This window comes from Vombatus ursinus, unplaced genomic scaffold (genome assembly GCF_900497805.2).
Source record: "Vombatus ursinus unplaced genomic scaffold, bare-nosed wombat genome assembly UNPS02009835.1, whole genome shotgun sequence".
Lineage (NCBI taxonomy): Eukaryota > Metazoa > Chordata > Mammalia > Diprotodontia > Vombatidae > Vombatus > Vombatus ursinus.
This window is the reverse complement of record NW_020949613.1, coordinates 22,467,826-22,482,120: the sequence shown is the minus strand read 5'-3', so window position 1 is coordinate 22,482,120 and position 14,295 is coordinate 22,467,826. Positions and strand designations below refer to the sequence as shown.

General features: G+C 40.1%; 1 protein-coding gene across 3 annotated transcripts in view; it reads left to right on the top strand.

Annotated features, from left to right (window-relative positions):
• The first annotated feature begins 880 nt into the window (after positions 1-880).
• SLC17A5 (solute carrier family 17 member 5) overlaps positions 881-14,295 on the top strand; it is a 63,625-nt gene continuing 50,210 nt past the window's right edge. The window contains exons 1-3 of one of the 3 annotated variants that reach the window (XM_027852976.1): positions 881-1,012; positions 5,243-5,439; positions 11,820-12,053. In XM_027852976.1, the coding sequence (XP_027708777.1) occupies positions 982-1,012; positions 5,243-5,439; positions 11,820-12,053 (462 nt within the window). In that variant the 5' untranslated portion in view covers positions 881-981. Of the gene's footprint in view, positions 1,076-3,068; positions 3,164-5,242; positions 5,440-11,819; positions 12,054-14,295 lie in introns of those variants that run through there. The other 2 variants (XM_027852974.1, XM_027852975.1) reach the window with 2 other exon arrangements.

Below are 14,295 nucleotides of genomic sequence, written 5' to 3'. Positions count from 1 at the left end.
ATCCCGGGCCTGACAGGTAGGTGCCGGCTGTACTTCAAAGCTTGCAGAATACCTGATTAATAGACTTGGGAGGTAAAGCAAATATCACCGTTCCCTTTTCAAAGAGGAGAAGGTAGTCCCATGCTGTGTTTCAAACAGTAATGGCATCGTTAACTTTCTTAATCAATCAATAAACATTTATTAAGCGCCTACTGGCAGCTAGGTGGAAATGGAGAGAGTACCAGGCCTGGGGTCAGGAAGCCTCATCATCCCGAGTTCAAATGAGACCTCAGACACTTAAAAGCTGTGTGACCCTGGCCAAGTCACTTAACCCTGTTTGCCTCAGTTTCCTCATTTATAAAATGACATAGAGAAGGAAACGGCAAACCACTCCGGTATCTTTGCTGAGAAAACCTCAAATGGGGTCAAGAATCAGACACGACTGAACAACAATAAAATGTGCCAGGCATCGTTAAGATTTTTGAGAGATAGAGGGGGATAAGAGCAGGCCCCTCCAGGGAAAACATGTGGGAGCAGATGACTCGAAAGGGCAAAAGTCGCCCAGATAAGCGGACAAGCAGACTCCTCTTCCTCGCCAGGTGGAGAAAGCTTGAAGAGTCTTCCGCAACACTCGGCACAATGCCCACATCTAAGATGGCGCCCCAGCGCGGGAGGAGCGCGCCTTCAGCCACCCCTGAGGCCATGCCCGTACTTAAGATGGCGACCGTGGCGGGACTCCACCTCTGTACCTTCCCAAGGAAGTGCCCGTTCTCAAGATGGCGGCCGGGGACTCTGGTGGCAATTCTGCCGCTGGGCTTCAGCCTGGCGACTCGGCATCCGGATAGGGGAGGGAGGAGGAGCCTGCAGGGGAGGGCAGAGGCGGGGCGGGGCGGGGCGGGACGAGTGCGGGGCAGCTGATGTGTCTGTCCGCTCCGAGGCACCGGCTAGCCCCATCCTCTCTCCTTCTCGTCTCGGACTCTACCCTTTCCTCCCGGAGACGTCATGAGATCCCCGGCGGGCCGCCTCTCCGACAGTGAGTCCGAGGATGCGCTGCACAGCACCCCCTTACTTCAGAAACCCCCTCGGGGTAGCCCAGGTGAGCGGGGCTGCACGGCCGGCCAGGGGGAGACCCGGCCTGAGCCCCCTCTCCTCCACCCGGGAGGGAGGGCCGGGAGAAGGAGAGGATGGAGTGGGGCTGCAGGGACCCTTCTCCCACGGAGTCACACCCACACACCCCTTTTACATCCCCCCCCAACATCCCCCGCTTCCTTTCCCAGGAAGGGCCCCAGCCTCGAGGGCGCCTCCCTGCACGGCTGGAGCGAGGGGGACCGGAGCTGCAGGACTTGAACCTGACCGCTCCCCCTTTCCCCCAGTCCCGGCTGGGATGGACGTGGGGCTGGCCTTGCCACCCCTGGTGCAGGACAGGTGCGGGGCAGGCACTGCGCCCTGGAGAGCTCCGTTGGACCCTGAGGTTCCATCGGTTTCCTTGCTGGGTGACCCAAGGCACTCGGGGCAGTCTGGTGACCCAAGGCACTCGGGGCAGTCTCGTGACCCAAGGATAGAATCTGTTATTGCTCTTCTTCCCTTTCCTATCAGCAAAAGGATGATTGTGGTCAGGCAGCTGGTTTTTTGGGTGTTTGTGTTTTTTGGGGGGGGGGAGGATATAGTGATACATTTGAGTACTTAAAGTTTGGGGGAGGGGCGTATGTAAATGCTATATGCATTTAGGCATTTTTAAGTATTCAAAATTGTGGGGAAATGTATTATATAATGTTGCTGCATTTTGAATTGATGTAATGAAGCTCCCAAAGGTTTTCTAAAGATTTCCTGCAACAGCCTGTGATTAAAGTAAAGAAGCAGTTCTCTGAAGTTCTCTGTGTGACCTCGACCAAGTCTCTTAACCAAGGCCTGCCTCAGTTTACCCAACTGTAAAATGAGGACCATAATAGCTCCTATCTTCTAGGTTTGTTGTGAAGATCAAAAGAGATGATAGTTGTAAAGCACTTGCCACAGTGCCTGGCACAAATAAGATGCCATTTAAATGCTAGCTATTATCATCAGTAGGCAGGTAAGTGGTGAATTGGTTAGAGGCTTACTAGCTGTGTGACCCTGAGCAAGTCACTTAACTCTGTCTCAGATCCCTCATTTGTAAAATGAGCCAGAGAAGGAAATGGGAAACCACTGCAGTATCTTTGCCAAGAAAACTCCAACTGAGGTTGGGATCGGACACAACTGGACAACATCCAACATCGTCATCATCTTTTATTATTGAAGTAATCCCTAGTTCAGTTTCCTGCATACTAGCTAAGTGACCTTAATCAAGTCACTGTGATGTCCAAAAGTAAAAGCAGGAAGTAAAGGGAAAAGGAAAAAGAGGATAGAATAAAACCAAAGCCAAGCAGTAGAAAGCAGAGACATATGATGACAAGTACTAGTTGTTTAGTGTGTAAAACCTAGTTGGGGTTTTCTTGGCAAAGATACTGGAGTGGTTTGCCATTTCCTTCTCCAGATGAGGAATTAAGGCAAACAGGTTCAAATGAGTTGCCCAGAAGCAAACAGCTACTAAGTTTCTGAGGCTAGATTTGAACTCAGGTCCTTCTGACTGCAGGGCTGGCACTATCTATTGAGCCATCTAGCTGCCCTGCACAAATGCTAGAGTACCGCAATTCTGTTGCCATTTGATGATACTTATGGTCTAAATTGCTTATCCCTTTGTTATCTAACACAATACCTATGGAGCTTTCTTAGCCTTGCCATCCTTTCTCACAGAGAATGGAAGGATTACCAGCAGGTTCCATGCAACAGTTTTTACAGTAACACCCTTTCTCTCCAGAATTCTGTCATCTGGCAACCTGACCTATATGTAACACAAGGATCTAAGATATAAGCCAAAAAAAAGGCCTGTGAGCAGTCAAAATAAATACTACCATGTACTTGGAGTGGCTTTTACCCAGAACCTGTTTTCTTGTTAGATCAGAACTGGTACATGTCATCTGTGAATGCTGAGCAAGATTTTGAAAATTGTTTCTGTTCCTTGGTAATGACAGGTGACAGAGAGAGAGACTTTGGGCCTTCACTGTAATTTATTGTTTGTTCAACAGACATAAAATGCCCATCCCACGGAGCACTAGGCTTGAAGAAGGGAGAAAAACCTTCTGCCTTCTGGGAGCTGACAGTCTAGTAGGTAAAAAGATACAAGCACAAGTGAACATGATACAAAAACTTTGTGATAAGCACAATAGAATTATAAAACAAAATACAGTGTGTGGTACTTGGATGAAATCATTGAGGGATTGAGAATGCAGGAAAGGCTCTGTGGAGAAGGTAGCATTTGAATTAGAATATTGTAGAAAATTAAGTATATGACAAAGTGGGCATGAATTTCAGACACAGAGAAGATGTGAACAAAAGCACCATGTCACATAAGCTGTTCAGAAATTAGAAAGCAGATCAGTTTGTAATGTAGAAGAGAGTTCTATAAGATGAGAAAGAGAGAGGTCAGACTGTAAAGTGGACTGAAGAGAAGTTTTGCCTTTAATTAGTAGACAACAGGAAGTCACCAAAGATTTTTGGGTGGAGACATAAGATTTATGGATAGGAAGGATTGTTGTGGCATCAATATGGGGGGAATGAGTCAGGGAGCAAATAAGCACTGGATATTGACGACCTTTCTTCACTAAGTTTTGTAGTGAAGATGAGAAGAGATGTACTAGAATGAGAGAAGGCTTCTTTAGTGTTGAGGAGACCTAAGCATGCTGTCATGTGGAAGATACAAGAGAGCAGCAGAGGCACAGATGGAGGAATTAATCATTGTAAGGAATAGGAGTACCCTATTTCTGTGACTATAGAGGACAAGAGTAAGTAATTATGCTAAGAAGTTTTGAGAAACAATGAATGTTTCATGAATCGAATGAAAGTAGAGAATATGAGTGTTCATGTAGTAAACATAATTCAATAATATTTACAATGACTTTCAGTCACAAATAAATGTGAACTTTTTTAGTAAATTTTAAAATTGTATCTAATTAATATTCTGCTTTTTGTTAGTTATTCATTTACTAAACATAAATATTCATTTATTAATATAAGTTATTCATTCTTCTCTCCCCTGCTAATAAATTCTTAAAGGGCTGAATCTTGTTCTTTTTTGTAACCATCCTTACAGTCTAGCACAGTGCCATATACATGGCTGGTGCTCAGTAAATGTTTGTTGAATTTTTTAAAAAAGTTAAATTAATTTTTTCTTGTTAGATCAGAACTGGTACATGTCATCTGTGAATGCTGAGCAAGATTTTGAAAATTGTTTCTGTTCCTTGGTAATGACAGGTGACAGAGAGAGAGACTTTGGGCCTTCACTGTAATTTATTGTTTGTTCAACAAACATAAAATGCCCATCCCACGGAGCACTAGGCTTGAAATAAAGTTTTAAAAGTGAGATCATACATAGAACCATTGTCTCCAAATTATTTGCAATTTATCTTTAAATATATTAACTTTAAACAAAATAATAGTTTGTATCATAAGCAGGACTTGATCCCAAGTTTTCCCACTTTAATGACTGTACTATATCATACTATCTCTCTACTGTAGTTCCTAATATTTTGTCCCTCTTAATGCAGCCAAGAATTAATGGCTTCCATATCACACTCCTAAGAGAGGACAAGGTGGGTAGTAGATCCCAGCTCTGCTATTTACTACCTGTGTGACCTTGGGCAAATCATCTAACCTTATGAAGCCTGATTTTCTTCATCTATAAAATGAAGGGTATGAACGAGATGATTTCTAGTCTTTGAATCTATGGAATCAATAGATGAAGAACTAACCTTGTAAATCCTGTCTTTGACGCACCCTGGATGTGCGAAAGGTAGGCAGGTCATTGCCCCAGCCTCTCAGTGCCGCAGCCAACTCTCTAAAGGCCTGTCTGCTTTGGAGTTTCTTCCCCAGGAACTCTCAACATAGATAAAATCACAGATCTAAAAAAAATTTTTTTTAATTACATTCCCGTAGGGCCTAGAAATATATAATGTTCTACCTAGTAGAAATAGAGTTGAATTAAATATCACATATAAAATAAGCACAATTTATTTAAATATTTAAATTAAATATATATTCCTGACATGTTGTGATACTACAAAGTGGTTTGTGTTTTGTTGTTTGTAAATAATGGAATTACACTTTATTTTAAAATTATTTTGGATGCACTCATGTTTGGTATTTTGGGTGCCTTACGCTTAACGGTACTTTTACTTGTTTTTTGTTTCAGTTCCTGTATGCTGTTCCACTCGTTACAACTTAGCAATAATAGCCTTTTTTGGATTCTTCATCCTCTATGCCTTACGTGTGAATCTAAGTGTAGCATTAGTGGATATGGTATATTCAAATAAAAGTATGGAGAGAAACACAACTTCTGAGGCATGCCCAGAACATTCTGCTCCCATAGAAGACTTTCACAATCGAACGGTAGGTGTTTAGCTCTTTAATTTAAAAAAAAGTAGTTTTGCTAAATAACCTTAAAGCAGAATAGCCATTGTCAGGAATAAGTGCAATTTTTGGGCAAAAAGCTAAGCACGATTTTGAAATAGGGTTTCTTTTTAACCCACAAGTCCCATAAGAGTTGCCACCTTCAAGTTTTACCTTCAGAATCACCCTTCTGATGTAGCAAATGGAATCCCTTAGGTAGCGAGTCCACCTGTGACAGTTTTAGTTTGATCTATTTCGAACATAGTCTAAAAATAACTTCTGGTACTTTGCTACGGTACACATTGATCTGTTTGAGAAGCATTTACATTGTTCCACTCCAGATATGTCCAAGGAGATAAATGTTGGCAACATCACTTTTTTTTTTTTTTTTGCTTTTTGGCTAGGCAATGGGGTTAAGTGACTTGCCCAGGGTCACACAGTTAGTAAGTGTCAAGTGTCTGAGGTCACATTTGAACTCAGGTCCTCCAGACTCCAAGTCCGGAGGTCTATCCACTGCACCACCTAGCTGCCCCTAAGCAACAGCACCTTTTAAAAGGAATGTTATTTAATACTTGATTTGTTGTTGTTGCTAATATTAACTATTCCCAAGAGTGCTGGTGTATTATCACAGTCAGTTTTCTGTACTCTGCAATTGATTTATATACTATGACTTGTTTACGGAGAGGCACCAAATTGCAGATCAGAAATCAAAACCCTGAACCATCTAGGAGAAAAATTTTCTCCACACTTGAACATGCCTATGGGCAATTGGGCAAGAGGAACATGTCCAAATACTATTGAAGTAGGAATTAATAAGTGAACACCAAATAGTTTTATAAACAATTGAAAAAAATAATTTTATTGTTTTTTCTTTGTTGCAAGGATGAGGTTACTGGTACAAGTAGAAGAGATTGATGACCTTATTTTTATTATAATATTTGTTTCTTTTCATCCGTCTGGTGATTTTATTTCTTTGTAAAAATCAAAAGATTTTTGTAATTTTTATAGAATCAAAAAGATAGGCTTAAGAATAGTTAGCCAGTCAGTAAACATTTATTAAGCGCCTATCACAGGCCAGGCAGTGTGTTAAGTGCTAATGGTACACAGAAAGACAAAAGACATTCCCTGCTCTCAAGGAGCTCACAGTCTAATGGGGGAGAGGACATGGCAACAGCTATGTACAAATAAGATGTGTTCATAATAAATTGGAAATAATCAACAGTGTGAAGGCACAAGAATCAAGGGGAATTGGGAAAGGCTTCTTATAGAAGGATGCTAGAGAAGCTAGGAGGCAGAGCTAGGCAGGCATGGAGGACAACCACTGAAAATGTCTGAAGTCAGGAGATGAGAACATCTTGTTCAAGAAATAGCAAGGAAGGGACAGCTAGATGGCACAGTGGATAGAGCTCTGGACTTGGAGTCAGGAGGACCTGAGTTGAAATTCAGCCTTAGACACTTGACACTTACTAGCTGTGTGACCCTGGGCAAGTCACTTAATCCTGATTGCCTCACCAAAAAAAAAAAAAAGAAATAGCAAGGCGACCAGTGTCCCTGGATCACAGTGTTGGGGGAGGAGGGAAATGGACTGGTTATTTGCCAAACAAAGTGCTGTATGAAGCCCAAGATGTGGAGGGTCATTACTGAATGAAAAAATTAGGAAAGAAGGGAGTGACATTTTAGCTAAGCTTTAAAGTATACATAAGAATTTTAAAAAATGAAAAAGAAAAGACAGTAAGGGCATAACAACATGACCAAAGGCATGAACTGGAAAGTACAAGAAGTACTGAGGACAGGGAAAAGTTTTGTTGGCTGGAATGCAGAGTGTCTGGAAAGGAGTCTTGAGATAAGGCTGGAAAGGTAGAGTAGTACCTGGTTTTGAAGGGCCTTGAATGCCAAACATTTAAACTATACTGGAGGGTTTTTTCTTTGATTTTAATCTAAATTTAAAGAAGATTAAAGCAGCTCCATGAAGGTTAGAGTAGAGGGATGAAAGAGTGACAGATTTGTTAGGCAATTTCAGTAGTCATGGCCAATGGGAATGAGGACCGATTCTTACTAGAGTTGTTGCAATGGGAATAGAGAGACTAGGGCGCAGAGGTGAGAGGGGTTATCATAGAATCTCTTAATTAGGGGGAATCTCAGAGGTCTTCTGGCTTGACCCTACAACATCCCTAACAAGTTAATGCCATTTAATCCCTGCTTGAAGGCCTTCAATTATGGGAGAACTCACTGCCTTCCAAAGCAGCCCATTTCTCTTTTGAATAGCTCTGTTTTTCCTTAAGCTGAGTGGAAATTCTACAGTTTCCACTTAATTGTTTAAATTCACTGTACCTACTATGTTCCTCTGGCACTGGGGAAAGAAAAACAAAAACTAATAGTTCCTTCTCTCTAGAAACTTAATGAGGGGAATTAATCAACAAACATTCATTAAGCACCCACTGTATACTGGGCACTGTGCCAGGTACTGAGTATACAAAGATAAAAGTAAGACAGTCCCTGCTTTCTGTGTGCTTGAATTCTGCTGGGAAAGATATGTGTGTGTGTGTGTGTGTGTGTGTGTGTGTGTGTGTGTGTGTGTACACATACACATATATAGAGTAAATAGAAGGCAGAGAGGAAGGACACTGACAATTGTAGGTTTCAGGAAAGACTTCATATAGGACCTGGCACTTGAGCTCAGTCTGGAAGGAAGTAAGAGATTGGAGGTGAGGGGAGAGTGCCTCCCAGGCATGGGGGATGACTGGCATAGAGAAGGGATTTTACATTTGGAGCTGGAAGAGCCCTTAGAAGTTATTGAGCCCCACCCCTTCATTTTTACAAAGTGGGAAACAGAGGCCCAGAGATGGAGTGACTTGCCTGGGGTCCCAAGGCCAGTAAGTGTCTGAGAAGGGATTTGAATGAACATTTTACCCACTCTAAGTCTAGCATTCTATCCTCTAGATACCATGCTGTTTATTAAAAAACAAACCTGAGGCACGGAGAAATTAAGTGACTTGCCTAGAGTCATACAGTTACCCAAGTGAGTATATTAGGCAGGATTTGAACCCAGGTTATTTATGACTTCAAGTTCAATGCCCTATTCACTGTGTCCTAACAGAGAGAGTGGGACAGCAAGGGCAGTTTGGCTGGATCATAGCATATAGAAAGCTGAGTAATGTAAACCAAGGGAAGAGAAGTGGATGGGGCCAAGTTATGGCTGGTTTTAAAAGCCAAAGAGGCCATGGGAACCAACTGAATTGAGTAGGACAGCAATATGATGAGATTTGTGCTTAAGGAAAATCACTTTGTGATTAGCATATGGAGGATAGATTGGAGTAGGGAGAGACTGTACGAAATAAATCAACTAGAGAAGGGGAAAACTGCCCTGTATTTTGCCAGACTGTGTAATACAACATGTATGTTACTTCTTATGCCTTTGCCACTTTAAAAGAATAGTAGAACCTGGCACAATAAAGGTTTCTCTAACATAGATGTGGATTTAGTTTCTGTGTCAAATTATGTTCTTTGAAATTACCTGCCATAAAGTGCCAAAGGCAACTAGGTGGCACAGTGGATAGAGCGCCAGGCTTGGAGCCAGGAAAACTCATCTTTGTGAGTTTAAATCTGGCCTCAAACACTTATTAGCTGTGTGACCCTGGGCAAGTCACTTAACTCTATTTGCTTCAGTTTCCTCATCTGTAAAATGAGCTGGAGAAAGAAATGGCAAACTCCTCCAGTATCTTTGCCAAGAAAATCCCAAATGGGGTCACAGAGAGTCAAGTATGACTGAAATGACTAAACAACAGCAATAACAACCATAAGGTGCCAACCAAGTCCTACATTTTTATTCATGATCATTAGCACACAAATTGCTTATTTATAACTGTTTTTGTTACAAGATGGGGTTTTTATTTGGGGGATAATGATAGTGATTCGAAAAAAAAGGTCATCATTGAAACACTTCTAAGATACTCAGAGGAGGCTAGAGAGAGATTCAGAGGAGCATACAGAAAGCAGGACAATATTAGTACTGTTATGTAATATTTAATGTATATTAAAAGGAACAAGCTGGGGAGGATTTGGAGGTGAGGGACATGTGATAGTACTGCTGGAAAAAGGAGAAAAGAAAGGGATCATAGCAGTGTTTTTTTAAATACAAAAGAGAAAAGAAGGAAGCTCAGAGGAAGACCAGATAGTAGGATAACTGCTGATTTATTATATGCTTTTTTTTTAACTGTTCATTGTAGAGATTCCCAGTTTTCTGCATGTCTTTCTGTTCTTTCCATATGGAAACGTTCATATTAATTGTTGTTTTTCAGGTTCATAAAAATAATGATGATGATATTAGCTAGCATTTACATAGTACTTTAAACTATATGTATTTTATTCTATCTTCACAACAGCCTTTTGTGGTTTAGGTGCTATTATTATCCTCATTTTACAGATGAAGAAACTGAAGCTGAGAAATGTTATATGATTTGCCCAGCATCAGACAGTTAGTATCTGAAACAGGATTTGAACATAGGTCTTCCTGAGTTGCTTTATGTACCATGCCACTAAGCTGCCCCACAATAACAAAAATGAAAATTATTAATAAAAAAATGAAGCTTCAAAAATAAATGAAAGGAACGAACACTACAGTAGTGGATGTGTGATCTCACATATGATCCCCACTTGCTGGCCTTCTTTGTACAGGTAATGTTCATGGTTGTTGAGAATTCTGAAGCCAAGTAAAATCATTTTAAATCCTCTTTCACCTGACAGCCCTCTAAATTCAGCTGTCATTCAGCCCCCTTCTTTAACCTTCCTCCTCTCCCCAGTTCTTCTCTTCTTCAGGCTAAACATAACCAGTTCCTTCAGTTAATCCTTATGTGGCAGGTTTGATTCCTTCACAATCCTAGTTGCCTTTATTTGGACATGTTCTAATTATCAATATCCTTCCTAAATTCAACATCCAAAACTCTGAGATTCAAGATGTTGTCCAACCAGGTCGGAGTCTAGTAGGACTTTTCCCTTACCTTACTTAGAATGCTGTGCTTCCATTAATGAGATAAAGTCAGTAAGACTTTGTAATTGATTGATTGGATATGACTAGTGACAGAGAAGGAAGAGTCAAAAGAAACATCCAAATTTCAAATTTAAAAGACTGAGTGAGTGGTGGTGCCACATATAGAAATAGGGAAGTAAGAAAGGTCAAGTTTAGAAGTAGAAATAATGAGCATGGTTTCAGATATGTGGGATTTGATGTGACACTTGATCCAGATGACTTATAGGAAATAGAGATTTGTCTGTCATCTTCATAGAGGTGATAGTTGAAGCTGTGGGAGTAAAACATATTGCTTAAGGAGAGAGTATGAATGTTTCAAAATCTTTGGTTTTGGAATACAGATAAATTATACAGTCAGATGTATATAATAGTCTTGACATCTATTTCTGGTTTTAATCCAAAATCCAATTTGAGGGGCAGATAACCACAGATAATCTATCAATTGAAATATGCTATGTACATATAATCCAAAAGTTGAATCCAAAAGTATAATTAAAATGTTGATATGTCTGTATGTGTGTGTATGCTGATATATCTATGATAAAGACATTCTCGATAGATTTGCACATGTTAACCAAGTCAAACCAAAGCTATCTGAGGTTTAAAAATTAAGTGTTGAGCTCCTCCCAAAAATTAAATAAAATCCTTGCCTACAGTGAGTTGACAATATAATTCACCTGCATGATATATATTATTTGGGGGGCAACTAGATGGTGCTGTGGATAGAGCGTTGGGCCTGAAGGCAGGAAGACATCAGACACTTCATAGTTGTGTGACCCTGGGCAAGTCACTTAACCCTGCATATCTCAATTTCCTCATGTGTAAAATGAGCTGGAGAAGGAAATGACAAACGACTCCAATATCTCTGCCAAGAAAATCCCAAATGGGTCACAAAGAGTTGAACACAACTGAAATGATTGAACAACAACAATATATTATTTGATGCCCGGATAATTAAAGTGTCTGTACACTTGTTCTAAAGCTGAAAGGAATGTAAACCTAAAGAGAATTTTTAATATTCTGAATAAAGCATATGAAGCTTTTTGTTCTAAAAGACCTCTTTGTCTCAATAAGTTATAAAACACCTTCAGCTGATCAGATTGTTTTCTTTATCCTAAGATGTTCCATAAAACAGCCATCTTTCCTGATGGCTTGGAGATTTTAGCTCCCTGCGTATCAATACAATTCCTTCAGACTGTATTCCTGGAGCTCATATAGTCACATTAGCTATCAAAAGGTTCTCATTTCTTAACTGTCACACAGATTAAAATAGTTGACAAAGATGATTAATTTTGAAGTGAAAAATAAGTTCTTGAAGTCAGATACTAAAATAATTTTTATTGCTGTGTTCTAGGGAAAGAAATACCATTGGGATGCAGAAACTCAGGGATGGATTCTTGGCTCCTTTTTTTATGGCTATATCATCACTCAGATTCCTGGTGGATATGTTGCCAGTAAAGTGGGTGGAAAGCTGCTTTTGGGATTTGGAATACTTGGTACCTCTTTGCTCACATTATTGACCCCCATTGCTGCAGATTTAGGAGTGGGCTTTCTCATTGCAGTCCGAGCACTAGAAGGACTAGGAGAGGTAAGTTATTTATCATTGCTTCATTCTTCATCCTGCTTTCTCTCTTAAGTTTCTGAACATTCCACAGTTCAAGGGTGGGGTCAGCATCCTTTTGAGGTAAAATGACCATTTTTTGTAGTGTTTAGAATATAACTTTTTAAAAAATATTATTATATGTACTTTACAATTAACATCAGAGATTGCTTTCCCAACCTCATCTATACTGATGAACAATTTATATTTTGAAATTCCATTTGTACTATTAAATTTTATATTTATTAAGCAACTCAGACCCCAAACAGGGACTTGAGTCTTTTGTGAAAGTAGAATCACTATTGCTGACTTTTATCAGTTCTTCCTTTCCTTTTCCTATTTCTTTTGTCTTTTTTCATTTAAATTCTTCATCTCTTTCTTTTTTTTAGAGACATTTTATACAGGTATTTGGAGGGATTTGGGGGAGAGCTCAAGCAAGTCACTGCTTTTATTCTGCCATCTTGGCTTTCTTCATCTCTTTCCTTCCTCTTCCATTTGTCTTAAACATTCTGCAGTCTCCCCTTTTACAAATTTTTGTGCCTTTGGGAAATGCAGCATGCTAGTTGCAGGTAATGATGGAACAACTAGGTGGCGAAGTGGACAGAGTGCCAGGCCTGGGGTCAGGAAGAATTGAGTTCAAATCTGCCATCAGACACTAACTAGCTTTGTGACCCTGGGCAAGTCATGTAACCCTGTTTGCCTCCATTTTCTCATTTGTAAAATGAGCCGGAGAAGGAAATCGAAAACTACTGCAGTATCTTTGCCAAGAAAACCCCAAATGGGGTCATGAAGAGTCAGACACAACTGAAATGACTCAACAACAGTAAGTAGTAGGTAATAATTATGTGTCTCCAAAAGGCCTTCCTTATAATGTAAAGGTATAGCCTAGGAACTGGAGGGAGAGCCCTGAGGAACTCCAATAACCTTGTCCCATTTGCTATAAATTTATCATATTAGTTTATTGGCCCTGTATTTGGTCAGTTAGAGGGAAAGGGGGGCAGCATGAGAGTTCTAGGCCAGAACTCTTCTGCCTTCAATCCTAGCAATTCATTGTTTGGGCCTAAAGATAGCACCATAAAGGTATAGATAAACTTATTCATTTATTTTGGTTAGACTTGTGTCTGTGAACATAAAGAGTTACATACAGTTACAATTGCCTTTGCTAGAGATAAAGAATTTCACTGTTGTATGGGGCTATATATCTAAAACCAAACTTTTAGAAAAGAAAAAGCATTGCCTTTTTAAAAACTAGAAATTTACTTCAACTTTAAGTTGTGATTAATGAGCTCTCGTGAATCTACTAATTATCATATTTTAGGAGAAGCCCTAAACTAGAAGTCTCATTCCAGTAGTAGAGAACAGTATTTCCCAAGAGAGACCTTTTTTTTTTTTTTTTTTTGGTGAGACAGTCAGGGTTAAGTGACTTGCTCTGAGTCACATAGCTATTAAGTGTCTGAGGCTGCATTTGAACTCAGGTCCTCCTGACTCCAAGGCTAGAGCTCTATTCACTGTGCCACCTAGCTGCCCCCCAAGAGAGACTTCTAAATTGGTCATATTGTAAAAGATGAAAAAAATTGAACCACTTAATATTGTTCAAGTTAATTATCTGTACTCTGGTTGTGCTTTTGCCCTTATTTATCTCTGCTCTTTTCAGTGTCTGGATGTACAATTTATTTCGCACCATTCTATAGCACTCTTATTTTTTATATCCTTATTCATGACACTTCTATTCATGTGTCACCTGGTCTTCATTTCCCTTATTAATCCTTTTCTGTGCTTCATCTTCTCATGGGCAATAAGAGGTTAAGTAAATATACTTTCTCTTACTATTCTTTTTATAAGTGACAGTAACACAGGATGTCCCCAAAGTCTTCGTGCAATTTTAAGCTACTAAAGCTTAAGCACCCAGTAGTTCATACTTATTTAGCACTTTAAGATTTAGAGCTTTGCTCAATAGCCCTGTGTGATAGGAAGTGTCAGTATTATCCTCATTTTACAAATGAAGAAACTGAGGCTCCGAAAAAATCACACAGTAAACATTAGTGTAGAACTTGAGCCCAGAATTTATTGCTCTAAGATATATATTCTTCACTACACTCTCATCACCTAAAGCACTTACACATAAAACAATTGCTCAGGGTGCTTTGTTGCTTTAGATGGATTGGCTCACTTCCATGGTAGTAGTGGTGGTGGTGGTGGTGGTGGTGGTGGTGGTGGTGGTGGTGGTGGT